Source organism: Diceros bicornis, chromosome 2 (genome assembly GCF_020826845.1).
Source record: "Diceros bicornis minor isolate mBicDic1 chromosome 2, mDicBic1.mat.cur, whole genome shotgun sequence".
Taxonomy (NCBI): domain Eukaryota; kingdom Metazoa; phylum Chordata; class Mammalia; order Perissodactyla; family Rhinocerotidae; genus Diceros; species Diceros bicornis.
The window spans coordinates 34,967,026-34,986,154 of NC_080741.1; the positions used below are offsets into that span (position 1 = coordinate 34,967,026).

General features: G+C 37.3%; 1 protein-coding gene across 1 annotated transcript in view; it reads right to left on the reverse strand.

Annotated features, from left to right (window-relative positions):
• The window catches only part of GADL1 (glutamate decarboxylase like 1), a 154,265-nt gene that overhangs the window by 80,178 nt on the left and 54,958 nt on the right, over positions 1–19,129 (reverse strand). The window contains exons 10-11 of the mRNA XM_058567403.1: positions 16,638–16,702; positions 16,295–16,376 (exon numbers count right to left, since the gene is read on the reverse strand). Of these exons, the coding sequence (XP_058423386.1) occupies positions 16,295–16,376; positions 16,638–16,702 (147 nt within the window). The remainder of the gene's footprint in view (positions 1–16,294; positions 16,377–16,637; positions 16,703–19,129) is intronic.

Consider the following 19,129-nt stretch of genomic DNA (forward strand, 5'->3'; position numbering starts at 1 on the left):
TGAATCTCAAACTGAAAGCTCCTTATATGTAAACGGCAAGTGGAAGTTACTACTGGTCAAAGAGCAAGAAAGGAGGGAGGGATGGAAGGCAGAAAGAAGGGCTCTCGTGTGGGTTAGAAGCAGCAGGATGAGAAAACTTCTAGGATTCTCCAGCTCCATCAGTCTCTAGGTATGAGAATTATATTTTCCAAACCAAACTCTTGCTTGACGTACTCCAAGTGTCCCGAGGGGGACAACTGGACCAAGTGTATTTAGAACAACCCTGACTGCAAATCCTGGGGGAGAGTGACTATATCTACAGAATCTCTGGACACACTGGGCTGGAGGAGGACAAGAATAATGAGAAAAACCTACAGGCAAGGTCTGGGGACTAAACCCAGTTAGGAGGAGATTTACAGGTCGGCTTCACCTGCCTGGCTGGGTCTGTGGAAAAGAGTTAGAATTAGCAAAATCATTAGCGATGGTGTTTCATTTTATATTGGTCCTAAGGGGATTAAACACTCAAATTTTACCTTTCAAAATCAACATTTTCTATTTCTGTACATCATTGTGGCTTTACAATTCAGTTTTAGTCAGGAAATGAGGTTGATCTGTTAACGGTCATCTTGTTTTAGGAACATACGAATTGTGTGATGAAAAGCAAGGATTGTGGAGGGAATCAGACTGGTTCTGAATCCCGGTTCCATCCCTTACTAGCTTTGTAGCTTTGGGCATATTATTTATGCTTTCTGTACTCAGTTCCCCAATCTGTACAGTGGGCAGAATAATAGTCCCTACCTCATGGGATTGATATGGGGATTAAATGGGTCACTCGATTTATCTACTCATATATCTGTCCATCACACTCGTGAGGCCTGTATTGGGCATGAGAACAGTTAAGGAGCCTCTGGTTCAATGTAGATGATCGGCTAATGGTTCAGCCGTAGAGGACTTTGTGAAAGATGCTGAACAAATGCTTGGAGAGAGAAGAGGCCTCTAAAGCAGCCAGGAAAGCAAGAAGGTCCTCTCATATAACTGATGCTTTAGCAGAGTTTTGTGAGAGAAAAAGTAGCTCTCAGATAGTCAAAGAAGAGAGTGTCTGGTTTTCCACAGAGCAAACAACTTGCCTATTGGAAAATCCTTGTACTTTTAACGTGACATCCAAAGCCCTCCATATGCAACCTGAGATTGCTTCCTAGCCACATCTGCCAGCACACCCCTCCCCATTTCCAGGCACCTGGCACGGGTCATTGCCTGGACAGTGCCTTGCACTCCCCCAGGCCACACATTCTCAATTTCCGACTGTTTACAGCTTGTCAGAAAACAAAGAATAACTGTATCACACAGCATTGTGGAGTGAAGGCTTCATCCCTATTCCTGCCCCATGTCCTATCACAAGTGCAGTCCTCAAGCCTAACACTGCTCAGAAAGACACTGTGTGCTGACAGGTACAGTGTCCCAGAAACACAGTGACCTAAAATGAACTGTAGATATCTTCTTTCTCCCTGACTCAAAAAATCCATAAAATTGGTACCATGATGACGGACAATATGTCCTCTCTATGGTCTCATCTAGCCTGGCACTGATGAATGACATTTTTGGTTCTAAATAATTATCGCAAATGCCTGGCATACAAGTGATGACCTTTCTCAAGAATGGCTAAAGCAATAGAGTTATTGGGGAAAAAATCCTCACATAGGGAAAGTTGTGTCCCCACGGGCTCACATTAATTCATTGTTAAACTGTAAAGCCAGTTTCAGACTCTAGAGTAAACTGAAGACTCCTGGCTCCACGAAATTAATCTCACCACGAGTCATGGGTGAGTCATTTGTCCAATCACAGTCTTTTTAAATTAAGGAGACACTTGAAGAACTCCTCTCCCCTGGAGATTTTCCTCTTGGATTTCAGTTGAATGCTTTAAGTGAAAGGGGCCCTATAACTTTAATAATTGGGAAATCAAACCTATTAGAGTGACTAACCCTCTAATGCTCGCTGTTGCTACCTCACAGCAGAAAAGAAATCTTTTCCTTATTATATATAGAGTCCTCGTTCTCACTAGTTCTGAAAAAAAGCTATGTGTTTCATTGCATTTCACTACATCTCTGGCAAGCTGGATATTGAAATGGCGCAAAGGTTCTGACAGTACTCTAAATGAATGCATCGGTATTTCTGTAACCCGCTGTTGCGAGTTTAATCTGCACTATGGTGCTGTCTAAAACTGGTAATAAAACAGAAGAATGATATGTCAAGATAAGATCCAAAGGACATATAATAGTGACATGTGCTTCTCCATGACAAGGGCATAATGAAATGTACTGGGAAGAGGGTAGCCTTATAAAAGAGAAGCTGTGAACTTCTGTCTGACAATTGCTATGGAGCTAGAAATGGGGAAGATATAATCCATCTTCCTTGTTCCTTTTCAGTTTCTGGACTAGGTTTAAAACTCAAGAATCCATTAGTAAAGTTGTCACAGCAAGAGATGGAAGACATTTATAGTAGACACGATTTAGGCTCCTTGCCCAGTTCACAATGACCCCTTACTTCCCTTCTCACCCATAGCGATGATAACATTACACCATCCCTCATCCCATCCCCCTAGTACCAGCTGATTGGATCAGAAGTGGAGAAGACTAGGAATTTGGAATTAACACTGAGGGAGCCTAATTTAGCTCACACTGGTTGTGCAAAGATGCAAACATCGTACTGTGAAGTGCCATATTTTACCTGTTACATGAACTTAAAAGCAAATACAATTATTATGAGTTTCAAAATTATATCACTTTGGATGTGCAAAAATGACACTTCATTTTTTTTAACTGAAAACATTTCTGACTTGGAGCTGCATTTATTTCTAACGCAAAATATTTAATCTGGTCACTTCCAGAAAAACTCGAATTGAGTGATTTCTCAGACCATTCAGACATAAAACATGGCCCATCAAAAATTTTCCTCTGAGAGTTTTCTTCTTCTTGCTCTTTAGTTAACATTATTGGGACATTCACAACTGCCACTGGGGAGGGTTGCCAGATAAAATACAAAACATCCTATTAAATTTGAATTACATATAAATTCAAAAAACCAAAATTTTCAGTATAAGTATATCCCATCCAATATTGGGATGGGATATACTTATACTAGAAGATCTTGTTTAGCTGAAATTCAAATTGAACTGAGCATCCCGTATTTTCATTTGCTGAATCTGGCAACGCTATGTTGAAGCTGGGGAGTGAACGCCTGCTTTTCCAATGTGGTCGCTGCTGTCCTTGTGCTGACCACCTGCTCCATCCCTAGCTCATCCCCAGATGGTCTTTCCATCTTCCTGCTTATGTATGAAGACCTGCCACAGCCTCTGGTTGTCAGATCACATGAGTCATGCTCCTTGTTTCTTGCCCCTATTTCCAGGCTCCCTTGTGTCTTCTTGTTCATTTTCAGTCACTTTTGGACGATCTCCCTGCCAGCCACTCTCAAGCCTGCAGGAAAACTGGGAGCTATCTCAAGCACTCTTATGGCCTCCCCTGCCATCTATTTAATTTCTGCTTTACCATGTTGACATGAGAGATAGGGGAGGAGGGAGCCTTCTCAACTCTCCAAGTCTCACCTAGGACTTCAGCCAAGAGAGGAAAGAACCTATATATCCTATACTTACAGGGGGAAGTGCTATTCTTTCTTGATCTCCCTGAAATTATACATTCATATTTAACACTTGGTTCCTCTTCAAAGACTTTTCTCCCTTCCCCAACTCTGAGTACTATTTATCTACTTGGGAAAGAAAGTGCAAACTAAAAATGGATTCTAGATGATAAGATACCCTTTCAAGAGTAACTTCTGAGTTTGAAAGTAACAGTTTGTCACTCTTGATCTCTGGTTTCATTCTGATCATTATCTGGACTGCAGTAAAACAAACCAGAATTTCATAACGTATCTCAAGCACTTGGGAGGTTAAAATCACTTTTATAAATCACTCTCAGCTTGAAGAGTAAATCACAACTGTCATTATAGATTAATTGGAAAATAATTTAAATGAGAATACTCCAAAACAAAATTTAAGGAGCTGAGCCAAAACCACCCTCAAGTGTAAAATAACATTCTTACAAAATAAAACATAAGGCAGGAGAAAATGAATAATAATTAAATAAATTTAATAAAGACATGAATTGAAAAATAAATGCAAGAAGTGACTCCCAAAAAGATTAACAAACAAAATCAGGAAAAATAGAAAAAAATATTTTAAGAATTAAGACTTCAGGCAAAGATGTAAGACAAAATGAGATAAAAATGATAAGGGGATGGTATATATTCTGCTAATATACTTGAAAATCTCAAAATGTATTCACTATTTGAGAAAATATGTTATCAAAATTGACTCAAGTAGAGCAGGAAATTCTTAGTAGTTTAATAAAAAATGGGAAAAATGAACACTTGATCAAAGACTTATCTCCCCCCAAATTTTTGAGCAAGTTTTCTGATTAATTTTTCTGAGTATACCTAAAAACTGATTATCTCTATGCTATAGTAATTATTCTAAAACAAGGAATACAAAGCTTTCAAAATACAATCCAACAAAGATAACACTCACACACACACACACACGCACAGAGTAGATCAATCATCTGTATATAGAGGCAAAACTCTAAATGTACAAATCCATCAATACATTAAAGCAATTTACTGCAAGAAAATGAGGTTAATCAGTAATGTAGAAAATCTATTAACATACACTTAACTTTGTTCAAGAAGTAAAATGATAGAACTACCTTATTAGATAATAAAAAGGAATATAGTAAAGTTCAATACTCATTCCTAGATAATTTCTCAAGAGGATTTATAAAGAATGCATATCTTAAGGCAACTTTAATAAACTCACAAAGAAGACAAAAGTGCCTTCTATTTACTATTATGACTGAACATATTTTTGGAAATTCTATCAGTGCATTATAATTGCAACTGATACGAAACTTAGATATTAGAAAGAAAACAAAATTGTAGCTATATACTGATATGACTATATATTTAGAGAATGCAAGAGAATAACTTTAAATATCTCAGAACTAATAAAAAATCCAGTAAAGTAGCTGAATATAAATAAATACTTTAAAATTTCCCTCCATACCAGAATCTGCAGTTAGAAGGTTTTTTAAAAAGACTATATATGATGATATTAACAAATATAAAATTTATATAAATAACCCTAGTAAAGCACATGCCTTCTCTATGAGAAAAACCATCAAAATTCTATGGAGCTGAAATATTTACAGGTAAACTAGAGCATGTCTGTGATTGTTTTTTCTTTTTTCTTTTTTTTTAATTATATAGGGAAGAGTAGGAAAGGGTAGATATGAGGCTAGATTAGCCATGAATTGATCCTTATGGATCTATATATATACACACACACATACACACACACACACACACACACACAGTGGAATATTATATATACAGTGGTATATATAGATATACAATGTGTATATATATATAGATATGCACACAGTGGAATATTATTCAACCATTAAAAAGAATGAAATCTTGCCATTTGTGACAACTTGGATGGATCTTGAGGGCATTATGCTAAGTGAAATAAGTTAGACAGAGAAAGACAAATATTATATGATCTCTCTCAGATGTGAAACTTAAGAAAAAACAAAAAACCTAAAATCAAAAAACCAAGCTCATAGATACAGAGAACAAATTGGTGGTTGCTAGAGGCGAGGGGTGCAGGGTGGGAGAAATGGGTGAACTTTATTTTTTAGTTTAAATAAATTAAATAAAATTTTTTAAAAAAATAGATGGCTGAATGAGATTTCCAAATACCAATATCCACCAAGTGAAGAAGATGGTAACATCAGCTGGTTTAGCTTCCTGTCTTTCCAGCAAAGTCACTGATAACCTGAATAGTTATAAGAGGTGTCTGGATGGGATGGGGGGAAGAGGTATTGCAAATTTTTCAATGGAAGAAAGGCTTCTTAAAACCTATATGGAATGGACATTGAGGGTATAATGCAAAGTGAAATAAGTCAGAGGGAGAAGGTCAAATACCATATGATTTCCTTCATTAAGTAGTAGATAATAACAAGAATAAACAAACACATAGGGACAGAGATTGGATTGGTGGTTACCAGAGGGGAAGGGGGGAGGGAGGAGGGTGAAAGGGATAATTCGGTACATGTGTGTGGTGATGGGTTGTAATTAGTATTTTGGTGGTGAACATGATGTAATCTATGCAGAAATAGAAGTACAATGATGTACACCTGAAATTTTTACAATGTTATAAACCAATGTCACTGCAATAAACAAAAAATTAAAAAAAAAAAAAAACCTATATGGAACTTCATAAATTCACACTTCAGACTCAGGTGCTGAATTAGCTGCTTCCATAATAATGGTGACCATCATTAAAGAAATGAATATTCTTAAGATCCTATAAGCCCAAGTACCTCTGTTTCTTAGATCACAAGAAGGGGCAGGAGTGGGTAAAGAAAAGATGCTGGTTATAGAAGCAAAACATACTAGTCTATAGCTATCAGCATGGATATAGTAAAATATTAATATGCATCTATCAAGAAAATTTTAAATGATTTAACTTTAGCTGGCAGATTACCAGTAACTTTTATGTCCCTCGTTATACTTGACTCTGTGCTATTGTGATCATATATTGCTTAAAAATGGAAAGAAACTACCAATAACTGATATTTTAAAAGTCACCTCTGCTGCAATTAAGTTTTCTAGATCACCCTTTTCAGTAGGGTTGTTCTCTTACCTGATATACATTCCCAAAACACCCGCTTTTTACTCTGTTACTCTATTTTACTCTTTTTACTCTATTACATAACTAAAGAGTATTACATTTTAATTATTTTCTTGAAATCTGTTTCTCCTACTAGGATTTGAGTTCACTTCGGATAGATATCACGTCGTACTCATTTAACACATAGGAGGCTGTACATATACGCAGGTTGAAGGAAAGGATGAACAAATTAACGAATGCTTATCCTCACTGGCAGCAGTGAACAGCAGATGATTATTAAAAAGCCACAACCTGACACATATTAGTTCTAGTAAGAGAGGACTAGATGAATTGGAAACGCTCCTACTGAATACAACAAAAAATGCTGGAACAAAACATAAAAACCGCATCTAATGGAAAGCATAGCAAACCTACGCAAGACAGAAATGAATTACTGGGAGATCCAAGGAGAGGAATGGAGCTCAAGAAGGTAAGCCAGAAATGTTTCTAGCCCAGGGACATTTTCAGACTGAGAGAAGACAGTTAAGACAAGAGCCAGAATGGTGAGAGGTGAGGGAACAGAGATTGCAGCCACTATGTGTGGAGATCTGGTGTATCACCATCACTTCTCCTCACCAGCAGGCATTCCAAGGGCTGCAGGAAACAGAGTTCAAAGGTGTTCAGTGTCACCAAGGGCAGTAAAGCAATCCTTTCTCTAATTTAGGACCCAAAGGTTTCCACCCTGAAATGGAGGTATAAGCTATCCTCTAGAGATCCAGAAAAACTTCAAGCTTTGGTCCTGGACTGCTAATTCTCCTGGATGCCCAGAAGAATGAAAATAAAACCTTCTATGGAGAAAGATAACTTCATCTCAGGTTTCAAATTATTTCTAAAGGTAATTTTTCAAATAACATATTCAGTAAACCATCAAAGGAATGTCCGTTAACTTTCCAACACACAACACCAAAAGGCAAAAAATCATTAAAGTGCAAAAAGAAACTTACTGACAGAATTCTATCCCCAGCAAAAATGAAATAAAGCCATTTTCAAAGTAGCCAAGTCTAACAGAACATGCCACTATTCAATTCACTATGAAATTGCTAAACCTGGCTTTCAAGAGAAAGGAAAACTATACCAGATGGAACCTTGGAGATATAGTTAAGCAATGAAGATATATGCACAAAAATGTTCAGAGTAAATTTTTGTAAAAGCCAAAAATTGGAATAACCCAAATGTCTATCAACAGTAAAATGGATAAATAAATTGTGATATATTCATAAGGAATATTATAAAACAGTGAAAATGAATAATCATCAGATTGTGCCACAACATGGATGAATCTTACAGAAATAAGGCAAGTTTGAGCAACAACAACAACAAAGTCAAACCAAAAACAAATAATTCCGTTTATATAAATTTCAAAAAGGTAAAAATAAACTATATTATTTGAGAATGCATAACTACAGAGCAAAACTAAAAAGAAAAGCAAAAAAGTCAATAACAGGAAGGAGCACATGAAGAATTTCTGGGTTTCTGGTATGTTCTTTGTTTTAACCTGTGTGGGGATTACCTGGCTATTCTTTTTATAACAATAAATTAAGCCGTTCATTTACATTTTATGCATATTTTATATTTTTATTATATTTCATAATAATTAATTGGAAAAAAGACCAACCAACATCTTCCAAACTCCCAAATAGCCCTCAGAGTGAACTACCAGAGAACATATTGAGTTCCATTTGTAGTTAACAAAACTCCCTAAATTATGATTTTCCATCAGCATTATAATGGCCTAAAGGCAACCATGTTTGCTATGTGAGGGTCCATGCACATATGGCAGCATGCATGAGTTATATGATCTTCAATATAAAAGATATGGTCACTATTTTACAGCGTTTTCATTTTTCTACTCAGTCCACATTAATTTATTATATGCCACTAGGAATTTCCATATAAATTAAGGTTTTAGTACAGTTACTAAAAGTCTGTATAAAATAAATCTATATTTACCACCTCTGAGCAAGTTATCTACAAAATTAGAATACTTCTGTTATTCACATGTACTTGTATTGACACTTTGAATTGCTGTGGAAGAAAAACCTAGAAAAAAATTGACTCCCTGAGATTTTTTGGCCTTGAAACAACAAAGCCAGAAAACCTAATTAGGCGTGTCAGGTATGTTTTTAGATGTCTTCCTTGAAAAACAACAAATATGACAAATAGCATTGTGCAAAGGAAAACAAATGGAACAATTATTCCAAGAAGTCGAAAGGGTCTCAAGCATCACACCAGAGAGTAGAAACAGAAGAGAAAGCCTTGTTGCAGTGAGTTAATAGTAAAATAAAAGGCAAAAAAAATAAAAGGCAGATGCTTAGAATCCTTTAAAAATGCTATAACCAAATTTTAGCCTACCCTCTGAGGCAGGTGTAACATGCTAATTATGGCATGAGTTTTTCCATTAGCTTCATTCTAGGGTTCCTTTTATGCCTTTACTCTTACGTTTCTTAGTTTTCTTAGATTTTAACTTATATAATCTTCCTGTCTTATGGGACCCTAATCAGTCTTGTTACAAGATAGGATAGAACAAATTCAATCTGCAAAAGAATCCTCTTTCTGGGATATTTTTCAACTGCTAGTTTTTGTCAAATCAGAGACAAAAGGACACAAAGGTAGAATTTCATGTTTTTTCCTTTTTGGTCATTTCTTAGCAAATCTGAAGTTTTTTGTGATGATTGGCAGAGAAGCAAAGGTTGGTGTCCCATACAGAAATGGGATGGCTGCCATGAAGAATGAATTCTTTACCTGGAAGGATATCAGAGAGATTCCCATACTCTTAGGGTTCTCCAGAAATAGACGGGCAGAAGATATTAAATCCAAAAGTGGGCAACACCCCAACTCATCTAAGTCAAACTTAGCTTAATCAGTAGAACCAGGTGGCAGTCACCCAAGAGTTTTGAAGGAACTCAAGGATGAAATTGGAAAACTGTTGGCTAAGATGCTAGATCCAACATTACAAACAGCCACGACCAGAAAACTGGCAGATTGTGAATGTCATTCTGTTCATTAGAAGGGGTCAAGAGAGGACCCAGTGAACCTTAGAAAAGCAAGTCTCTCTTCCGCTTGTCCAATCTCCAATAAAGAACAGCATCATTAGACACTGAAACAAAAATAACTTGCTAGGGGAAAGAAAATATGGTTTCCGAAAAAGGAAAGCATGAGTCACCGATTTATTATTGGTCTCTGAGGCATGCAGATAAAAGGCCAAATGTTGGCAAAGTTTAGAGTAAAGGCTACTTTTACGTGCTAACACGAAATGGGGTGTCATAAGGTAATGGATATATGAAACCATATGGATAAGACAAATAATTTCTATACTCTTTCAAAAAATAAAGTTCCTATGTACTAGCAAGAAGGGACACTCTGAGACTTGAAAGAGATCAGGTTATGACCATAAAGGACATACTACTTCATACTGCAGGTAACAAATTTAACACACATTACCATTTGGTAGTATTGGAAGGAGACACAAAGTAAGTTCACATCAGGAAACTCTTTTATTGAGCGCTAGCCTTTATACTAAGTAGTGGGACTATAGCCATGAATAAGACCCCTCTGCCCTCCAGTAGGTCACAGTCTACTATATAGATGATTCCAAGAACCGTGGAATAGGTCCTGCATTGGGACCAGTGCTTATTCATGACTAGAGGGTTGCTAATGATTGAAGTCTGGTAGTACAATCATGGTTATGCAATTAATACATCTCTTGGAGCTACAGTTCACAAAGGAATTAACATATACTAGGCTATATGGAGCATGGATGTAAAATAAAGTGCAAATCCCCTTGTTAAAATTAATGATAATTGCAATACCAACAAATAAACCCTAAAACCCAATTTTATTGGTTCATTTGATGGAGAAAGACACAATGGATTTTGAACACATGCAACTCTAACGTTAATTATTATATCCTCTTACTTCGTGGAGAAGGAAAGCAGACCTGATAGGGGTGTGTGTTACAACACCACATGAGGTTTTTTAATATGATGCATGCATATATACATGCATGTGAACAAATTTTCAAAAGCCTCATGAAAAAAAGTTAACTTTTGTTTATTACAACTTAAAAAAACACAAGAATTAAAAAAGAAAAGGGTTATTTACCACCCTTGAATTTGATGAGTTCTGCCAGTTTTATGCAAGTCTCAACCTAGCTGAAAAGTCCAAGAATTTTGTCAGTTCAAGCAAGAACATCCAAGACATGGAGGATAATTTTGGCAGCATCAAGCACAGGAGATTGATGTCTCTCCCACAAGTCAAATGCTTCTTTTTTCTAATCAGTTTTAAATACCTACCTCCCCCTTTCCCCTCTAGGAGGCTGTCATTCCAAAGAAATATATGACGTATGTGTATAGGGGAAGTGTGAGTGTTCTCGAGCATGAGAGAAAAAAATTTCTTTGATGATCAGATTGTTCAGTGTTTTCAAACTATCTAATGGTACCTCCATAGGAACTCCATGAAGAAAACAAGAGCTAAAAAAGAAATCCTCACAAAGGCAGATACAGTTTGCTCTAGTTTGTCTAATAAATCTATTTTCTCTTCCTTCTATCTTTTCTTGCACAATTTTTTAAAAATGGCATATAATCATTGTCATTTGCAATAGCAATTATCACTCAGAATAGAAATTTAAATGGAGCTGAGAGATAACACATTTCTCAGGCATGGTATTCCAGTGAAAATTCTCCACCTTCTCCTGGGGGATCACATTGGGAGGCGATATTAGTCTCCTTTCTCTTTTTTTTCTTTGCATTGCAGTGCTGGGCCCACAATATACCTTCACTTGCGTGTGTATTGAATAAATTTTCTGCTCCTCTTCTTCCTACTATTGCCTCTCCTACAGAAAAACTGGGACTACATTCTGAGCCTCCTCTAGAATGACGATGAAAGGAAAAGAATTGAAGCTTCTCTCCAAGGCCTCACATTTGAAACCTAGGTAGCCCAGAATTGTGTGTCAATACCCATATCTAAAGAAGATCCTTGAGAAGGAGGTATAATATGTCAACAGGTAAAATTTGAAGGAAAATGTTTACATGTGTGTCTGTAAGTGTGGGTGTCTGTCTTCCCTATCAAATGGACAAAGCTAAAAACCTCTGGGACGTCAAAGGTTAACACACATATACTCTCATACTCTGCTAGTGAGAAGGTAAGCAATGTTTTGAAAGAAAAATTAGGAAACAAGTATAAAAAAGTGTCATGAAAGATAAACATGGTTCTTCCACTTCTAGGAATTTATTCTAAGGGAAGAATACAGGATGTGCACAAAGATTTAGCCTCAAAGATGGCGGCCAATCTGTAATAGCCAAAAATTAAAACAATCTAATAGGTCAGTAATAAGGGGATGGTCAAATTAATTATAGTATACCAAAATGATAGAGTATTATGTATTTTTAAAAATGTATAGAATGCATTTTGACATGGAACAATGCTCACAATTTTGTTAAACAGAAAAAGCAAAATATGTTACAAATTTTTTAGCTGAGGTATGTGTGCATATATATACATTTAAATGCATATATGTATAAGAAAATAGATAAAAAGGCATCTTCGAGTATTTGTATTCTATGTCTCTTTCTCTTCATCTTTCTCCGTATCTGAATTTTCCAATTGGTCTATGATAAACATGAATTACTTATTAAATAAACGTATAAAAATGAACATGATTATAAAAATCCATATTAACATCATTCTAAAAAAAACATGTCCCTTTAATTATCTGTGTCTGCTAGGTTAAACAGGAAGTCCTTGTGAGTTAACATTGGATGACATGACAGGTAGAAATGGAGAGGAATAATCTATACTCAAAAAAGTCATCTGACTAGTGTGTTTCATGTTCTCATATATGTTAGTTTTTTTAAAACTAAAAAGTCCTTGTAACAAAAACTAAAAATCAAAAGGCCAATGTTGAGATTTTTCTCCATGTATATAACTGATACTTAGAATATATTGCCTTTTAATTTAGATCAAAGTATCAAAATTGTCTTTGATCCAAAACAGCCATGCAGATCCAGCATTTACAGCTGAAGTCAACCTATTTATAATCACAGATTTTTTTTAAATCCCCAATTTTGTTTTTATCCCTATGATGCAAAGAGGGTTAGTGATAGTACAACTTAGAGAGCAACAGCTCTGCTTTGTTTGTGAAGTAGTCCTCTTTACTAACACAGGAAATTAAAAATGCAAACACCACCAGTTAGTCAATCAGGAAATCAGCGTTGTGAATGTCAGGGCTTTGAGGGTACAATTTAGGGAATGAGTTTTTCCCTTACCAGAACTATATTCACTAAGTAATTCATTTTGTTTTAACTAGAGTTATCCCCTTCCATTAACTGGGGAAGTAAGTCCAAATTAAAATCGCTGTTCACCAATTACTGCTGGAGGCAGGCTCAAACCTGGTGTTAGGACCTAGGAAATAAAGCTCATCAACTATAATTTTAATCATTGTTATCTCAGAGCTCTCAAAAGGAATAATTTGGGGTAGGGGAGAAATCGGAAACTCCTAGTTTTGCTGACACGAAGGCAGATATCTCTGAGGATTTTTAATTTATTTAATCATTAAATTTTTCAGTGCATTTTAATTTTTTCCTTTTCAATGAATACTTGCTAGGCACTGGAGGAGATACAGTGGTGAATATTGTGACATAGTCCCTATCCTCATACAGCTTACATTCTAGTGGGAGGGAAAGATATTACATGAAAAATCGTAATTACAAATCGTGATGAGCATTTTAGAGGAAGGGGCAGGGTCTGAGAAAGAATAATGAGGAGATGCCAGTTTACCTGGGTGAGTCTGGGAACTCTTCCTTAAAGAGGTGACACTGAAGCTCTGACATGAAGGTTGAGAGTCATTCACACTCCTCATAATACTCTTCTCTGCATTTTGTTAGCATCACTCTTTCCTGATCTTCCCACTACCTTCCCGGCCATTCCAACTCAGCTTTCACTGTGGGTTCCTCCTTGTCTATCCAATCTTTCGACTCTGAAGTTCTTCGAGGCTAAGTTCTATACCCTCTTCTCTTCTCACTCCAAAGTTCCTCCCAAGGCAATTGATTCCATTCCTATGACCTCAAATATCATCTATATGTCAACAATTCCTTAATACCCCTAATATACTTCTCCAGCCCAGACCTCTTATCCTAGCTTTTGATTCATGTCCACTGCCTACATGACATCTTCCAGGATTGGTGCAACATTTCAAAATCATTATCCAAGACCATGACTTTTCCCCTTTCTGCTCTGCCATTCTATGCATGTTCATTTTTCGATTTAGGGTCATTGCCTTATGATTACAAGGTGGCTGTCAGAGCTCCATGCATCATGCTCTGACACAACTGTTAGAAAAGGGGGGGAAGAATCTCTCCTCTTGTGTCTGTCACTTCTAACCAGAAGTAAAATCTTTCTCAGGAGCCCCCATCACATTTCTCCAACATCATATTGGCCATATCTGTGTCGTATGGTGATTCTTAGCTGCAAGGGAGACTGCTTAGATAAGTTTCGGGAGATAGAAAGGAAGGAGGTTGGAATGGCTGTAGAATACATAATCAACAGTGTTTAACACATTCTTTGGAGCACTTATCAAAATAGTAATTAAAGAATTAAATATGTACGTTTTGTTCATTTGTCTCCTCTATGAAATTATAAACTCTGGCTACAGGGAATGTGTCTGTCTTATAAGCCCAGAATCAGCACAGTGCCTGGCCTACAGAGAATATCAGTTGTTGTTGGTTGAATGAATGAATGAATGAATATGAAAGAGAACAATAGAGGCAGAAAATAGGTACAAAGAGACAGAAAACTGCCAACACTAAACTTCTTAAGCTGATTGTCATATCTCATACCTCATGGTTCAGCTCTCCGTTCCAGTTAATTTGAAAATAGTCTTTCATCAAAAAAAGGCTACTTTTGAAAGTGCTCAATTCTTTGCACAATGAATGTAATTTTTCTAACCTCTTAATTCTTGCCATCTGAGTAGATATGAGTATTATTGTTTTTATTGAGATCCAGGAATGAAAACTTTAAAAAAAATAAAATGTTAACCCCTATAATAGAGTGAGATGATCCAGAAAATTTTAAATTGCCTCAAGTACGTAAATGTAAATCAATTCTTGGCTAAATCACTCAAATATCATTCAAGAAGAAAAATGCATAAAAGCTAGAGTTATTTAAAAGAACAGTCATAAAATTTTTGGTCTAAATTTTCCACTCCTGAGAGCATCCCACCAACAGATAAGGATGACGTTCAGATTGGCTGATTAGGGAGAAAGCAGTTGTAAAATGCCTGGCACATAAAGAATGCTTGACATCTTTTTGTTCTTATATCTAGACCAAAGGAAAACCTGGGTTTACTCCTAACGCTGTCATGTCCTAAATGTGTCACTATGGGCAAGTTGGGTACGTTTTTTGGTTCACAAATGATATAGTAATCTTAAACTACCTTGCAGTTATAACATGCTCTACAATTTAAAGACTTAAATGAAAAAAAAATCAAATAGCATTGAATACAGTCAACAGCAGCCAACCTAATAAAATATTAAGGAACAGATTCATATTCCCGAGAGTGTCTCTATCTACAGATGCAGAATCTCTTCATATTTCTGATGGATATTCTGCTTGGTCATCTCAAAATACAAAGGGCACTGACATACAAATATCACATGTTTTTTTAAAGAGAGTTGTAACTAACCACACATGCAAGACTAGGTTTGAAGTTTTAAATATGACTTTCATTGGAAATAAAATTCCTGAAAAAGAGAAAATGACTTTAGCATTGGCAAAAGGAGTCCCCTAAGAAAAAAATGTAAACAGATGGCTGAGAAAGATCACCCACATGCTGCAGATCCTGAGGAGGCATTTCTAAGAATGAGGTGGCACTTCCCAGCCTGGGCCACTTCCCACAAGGATCCTTATTTAACCCACAGAAAACACAGGGTTTATACCTCTAGCCAAGAGGAACCTCAGCAACTCTTTTCCCACTTGCTTCACAGTGATCCAGACTAATTTCCAACTCTCCCCAATGTTCCAAAAGAAATGAAGTACCAGCCACTGGAGACCAGCAATCCTCCAATAAATCAGCATTCGATGATCAGCCCTGAACTAACATCTTTCCATATAAACGGGCTGTTAAGCCCTTGCTAAGCATATTAAGCATTGAATTTAATGTATGACACACATCTGTTCCACTTACTCAGCAGAAATTTCAAGATAACTTAAGTTCCAGACTTAATCAAGGAGAAAAAAATCTTAAAACTCAGTTTAAAACTGAGTTTTAAAATATAATCCAAATGAAGGCAAAGAGAGACCATTTTGCTGTGACTAATGAGATTATGAAATACCTAAACCAAATCCACAAAACCACCTGGGCAGAAACACTAGATCGTTTATCTGTGCCCATTTATTTCTCCTTTTGATGCCATCGGCACTTACCAAAGACCTTCATCTATATCTGGCCCAAGGCACCAGAATATAAGCAAAAATACGTCCTCTGCAAACATGGTAATTTAACCCCCCTCGATGCTCGAAGGCCATAAGAGGAAAACTTACAGATTTGTCTTTTACAAGAAGAGCACAGCACTGAATTCCAGACATCAGCATCTTGTGGGGATTCCAGGCCACAGAGTCAGCTCTGTTATGTAAAACAAAGAACAGGACAGGGTCAGGAGGGGCTCAATTAGTTTCTACTGGTGGAGAGAATATTATCCTTAGCAGCACATACATTCAGTACTCATACTCAAGTTAGGGCTCTCCAGGATTCCTTGTTGGAGTGGTTTGGGGAGTCTGGAGTTTTGGGGGTTTTTTTAACCCCCAAATGTCACTTAAGTGGGCAAAGTCCAAAGAGATTCCCTTGCCTAACGAAATGGTGCTGTGCCTGGGAAACTGCATTTACCTGTGGATGCCGTGCAGGAGCTTGCGGTGCTTCCTTGACAGCAAAGCTGAGCCACCCCAGGAAGCCTGTTGAGATATTTAGATAACCAAGATAATGTTATTCCAATGTTATTTGTTTACCAGCTGGTTGTCATAGAAAACCTTGAGTGACAACCTCAATCTGTCTTAGTTTATACTTTAAGTCAATGTTCACCAATTGGTACTCCAGGAAATTTTGATCACTGGCCCTATTCAGGCAATCAGAACCTCATCACAATAGATGGGCCCCCACTGGCCTTTAGGATTTAAATTCACACATGATAAAGAAATTGGTGTATTAACTTGTTGAGTTGCATACTGATGAAAGGAAGTTTAGAAGACACAGTCCACACCCTCTTGAATCTTAGAATCTAAAGTAGACAAGATCCTTACAATGCTGACATTCTACCATACACAATGTACAAATGCTGATGATGAGACAGGGGCTAAGAGCTAGCTTTCTGTATAATAAATGAGGCACATGCTTGACCAGGTGGATAGAGGAGAATACAGGAACTCATGGCCAACTGGGGTGGGCTAGGTAGAAATGAATTCTGTTAATGAATATTAGATCTTTTTAGCCAAATAGCTTTTAGAAATATTTAGACATCAAAAATGTGAGAGTAGGAGAAAGGAAGACTTGGACTTAAGGAAGACATTCTTTGCAGATGTAAATATTACAAGCAAAAGAGAGGGGACCTGAGAATTAGGAGATGAAAGAAAGTCTCACAGTCAATAAATCTGGAGGGAAGGGAAGAAGAGTCAATGTGAGAAATAAGAAAGTCATTTGGTCCTCGAAATTCAGCAGACTTCTAAGTTTTAATTCGTAGGGCAAGGAGGGGGGGTGGCAGTGAGGCAATATAAGAAGATTAGCTTGGGCTATGTTGAATGCTCTCCAACGTTATTTAATCTGTATAACATTGCAGTGAGAATGGAGTGATTATCATCTCAAAATTTTTAATAGAGAAACTAAGGTTCAGAGATGGTAGATAAATTATCCAAGGTCTCACAGGTAATAAAAATCAGATCTGGGAGCCAAAGCCCACTCTTTTTTCGTGATAACATCATAACTTAGGGAAGGTGGACATTTGGCCAAATGGTAGAGTATAGCATGGAGATCTGTGATGGAAGTCCTATAGGCAGGGGGTGAGTTCAGGAGCTGCCTAGGATGTAGACAAAGGCTATTCTATTTTTGGCTATAGAACTTAAAAAGATAAGGAAGACCCCTTATCTGCAGAATATCATGTAGAAAGAATTGGCAAGATTGTGTGCACCATGGATGTGGAAGATAAGGAAATAAGAGGTCTCCATGATCCTCAGAGTATCACAAAAGCTGAACCCATTTGTAAACAATAAACAGTGGCCTTTAATCCTACTTAAAAACAACACTCTCATTCAGGGCTGGGACTAGGGTGAGATGAGTGAGTCACTGAGGATCACAATTAAGGAGGAGCTCACTCTCAAGGTTGGACTCTTGCACAACCCTAAGAGTGAATGCCTCCTTAATTTGAGCCCTAGGAACCTCACTTGCCTCACCTCAGTTTCAGCCCTGCTTCCATGGACTATAGTCGCCGGTAACCCTAGGGGTTCCCAAAGGTTTGTGTGTTGAAGGTGGTGTGTATGCAAATCCCAAAGATTCCCAGAAGAAGGAGGGGTGACTTGGGGTTGTCAGTCAAGCCCCCTTCCTGCTGCACTCTCTCCCGCACTGGCATTCATGACAGACCATGTGTGACCAAGACTGAGCTACAGAAGCAACCGCCTTCAGCCTCTAGAACTTCATCCTGGCCTACTAACTAAGGACCCCAGATTTGGATTTTGATCTTCACAAGCTTTAAGATGACTTGCATATTAGGTTCTTTTATTTCCATTACACACCCTAAACTCTAAGTTGCCTGCTTTTCTCAATCCTTTTATCCCCCAACGTCATTGAGAACCTACCAGTGACAAGTAGGGGAAGGATGAATTAGTAAGACTCAGCCACACCCATTTACCCTCTCTCCCTTTCCACCTGCCTCATACACTACACTTGCTCTCCTCTGTGTCTCCTGCACTACCCTCTGCCTCCTCTTCCTCCCCCAAAATTGAACAATATTCTCCCAATCCTAATGAGCTGGATTAAAGTTTTAAAATCACATGAACTCTTTCAAGGCATTAGTTCACTGGTTTATAGAGTGCTTTGGCAGGGTTAGGAATAGCTCATCCACAAACTTATTCCTCAAAAAGAGCTGAAAGGAGAAAAACAACACTCCTGATGTCAATAACCTACTTCTATCGGCTTCACATTCTAAATTCCTAACTCTAAAACTTGCAAAAACATCAAACCAATTACCTAAATGATGAAGAAGTTTGGTTTTCCATCTCAATAAGGACCATCATTCCATCATTTATTGAGCTATTACTATATGTGAAACACGAAGGTTAATGTTTACTATCTCCCCTGGGACTTGGACTGAAGAGTGGGTGGGAGACTTGAGG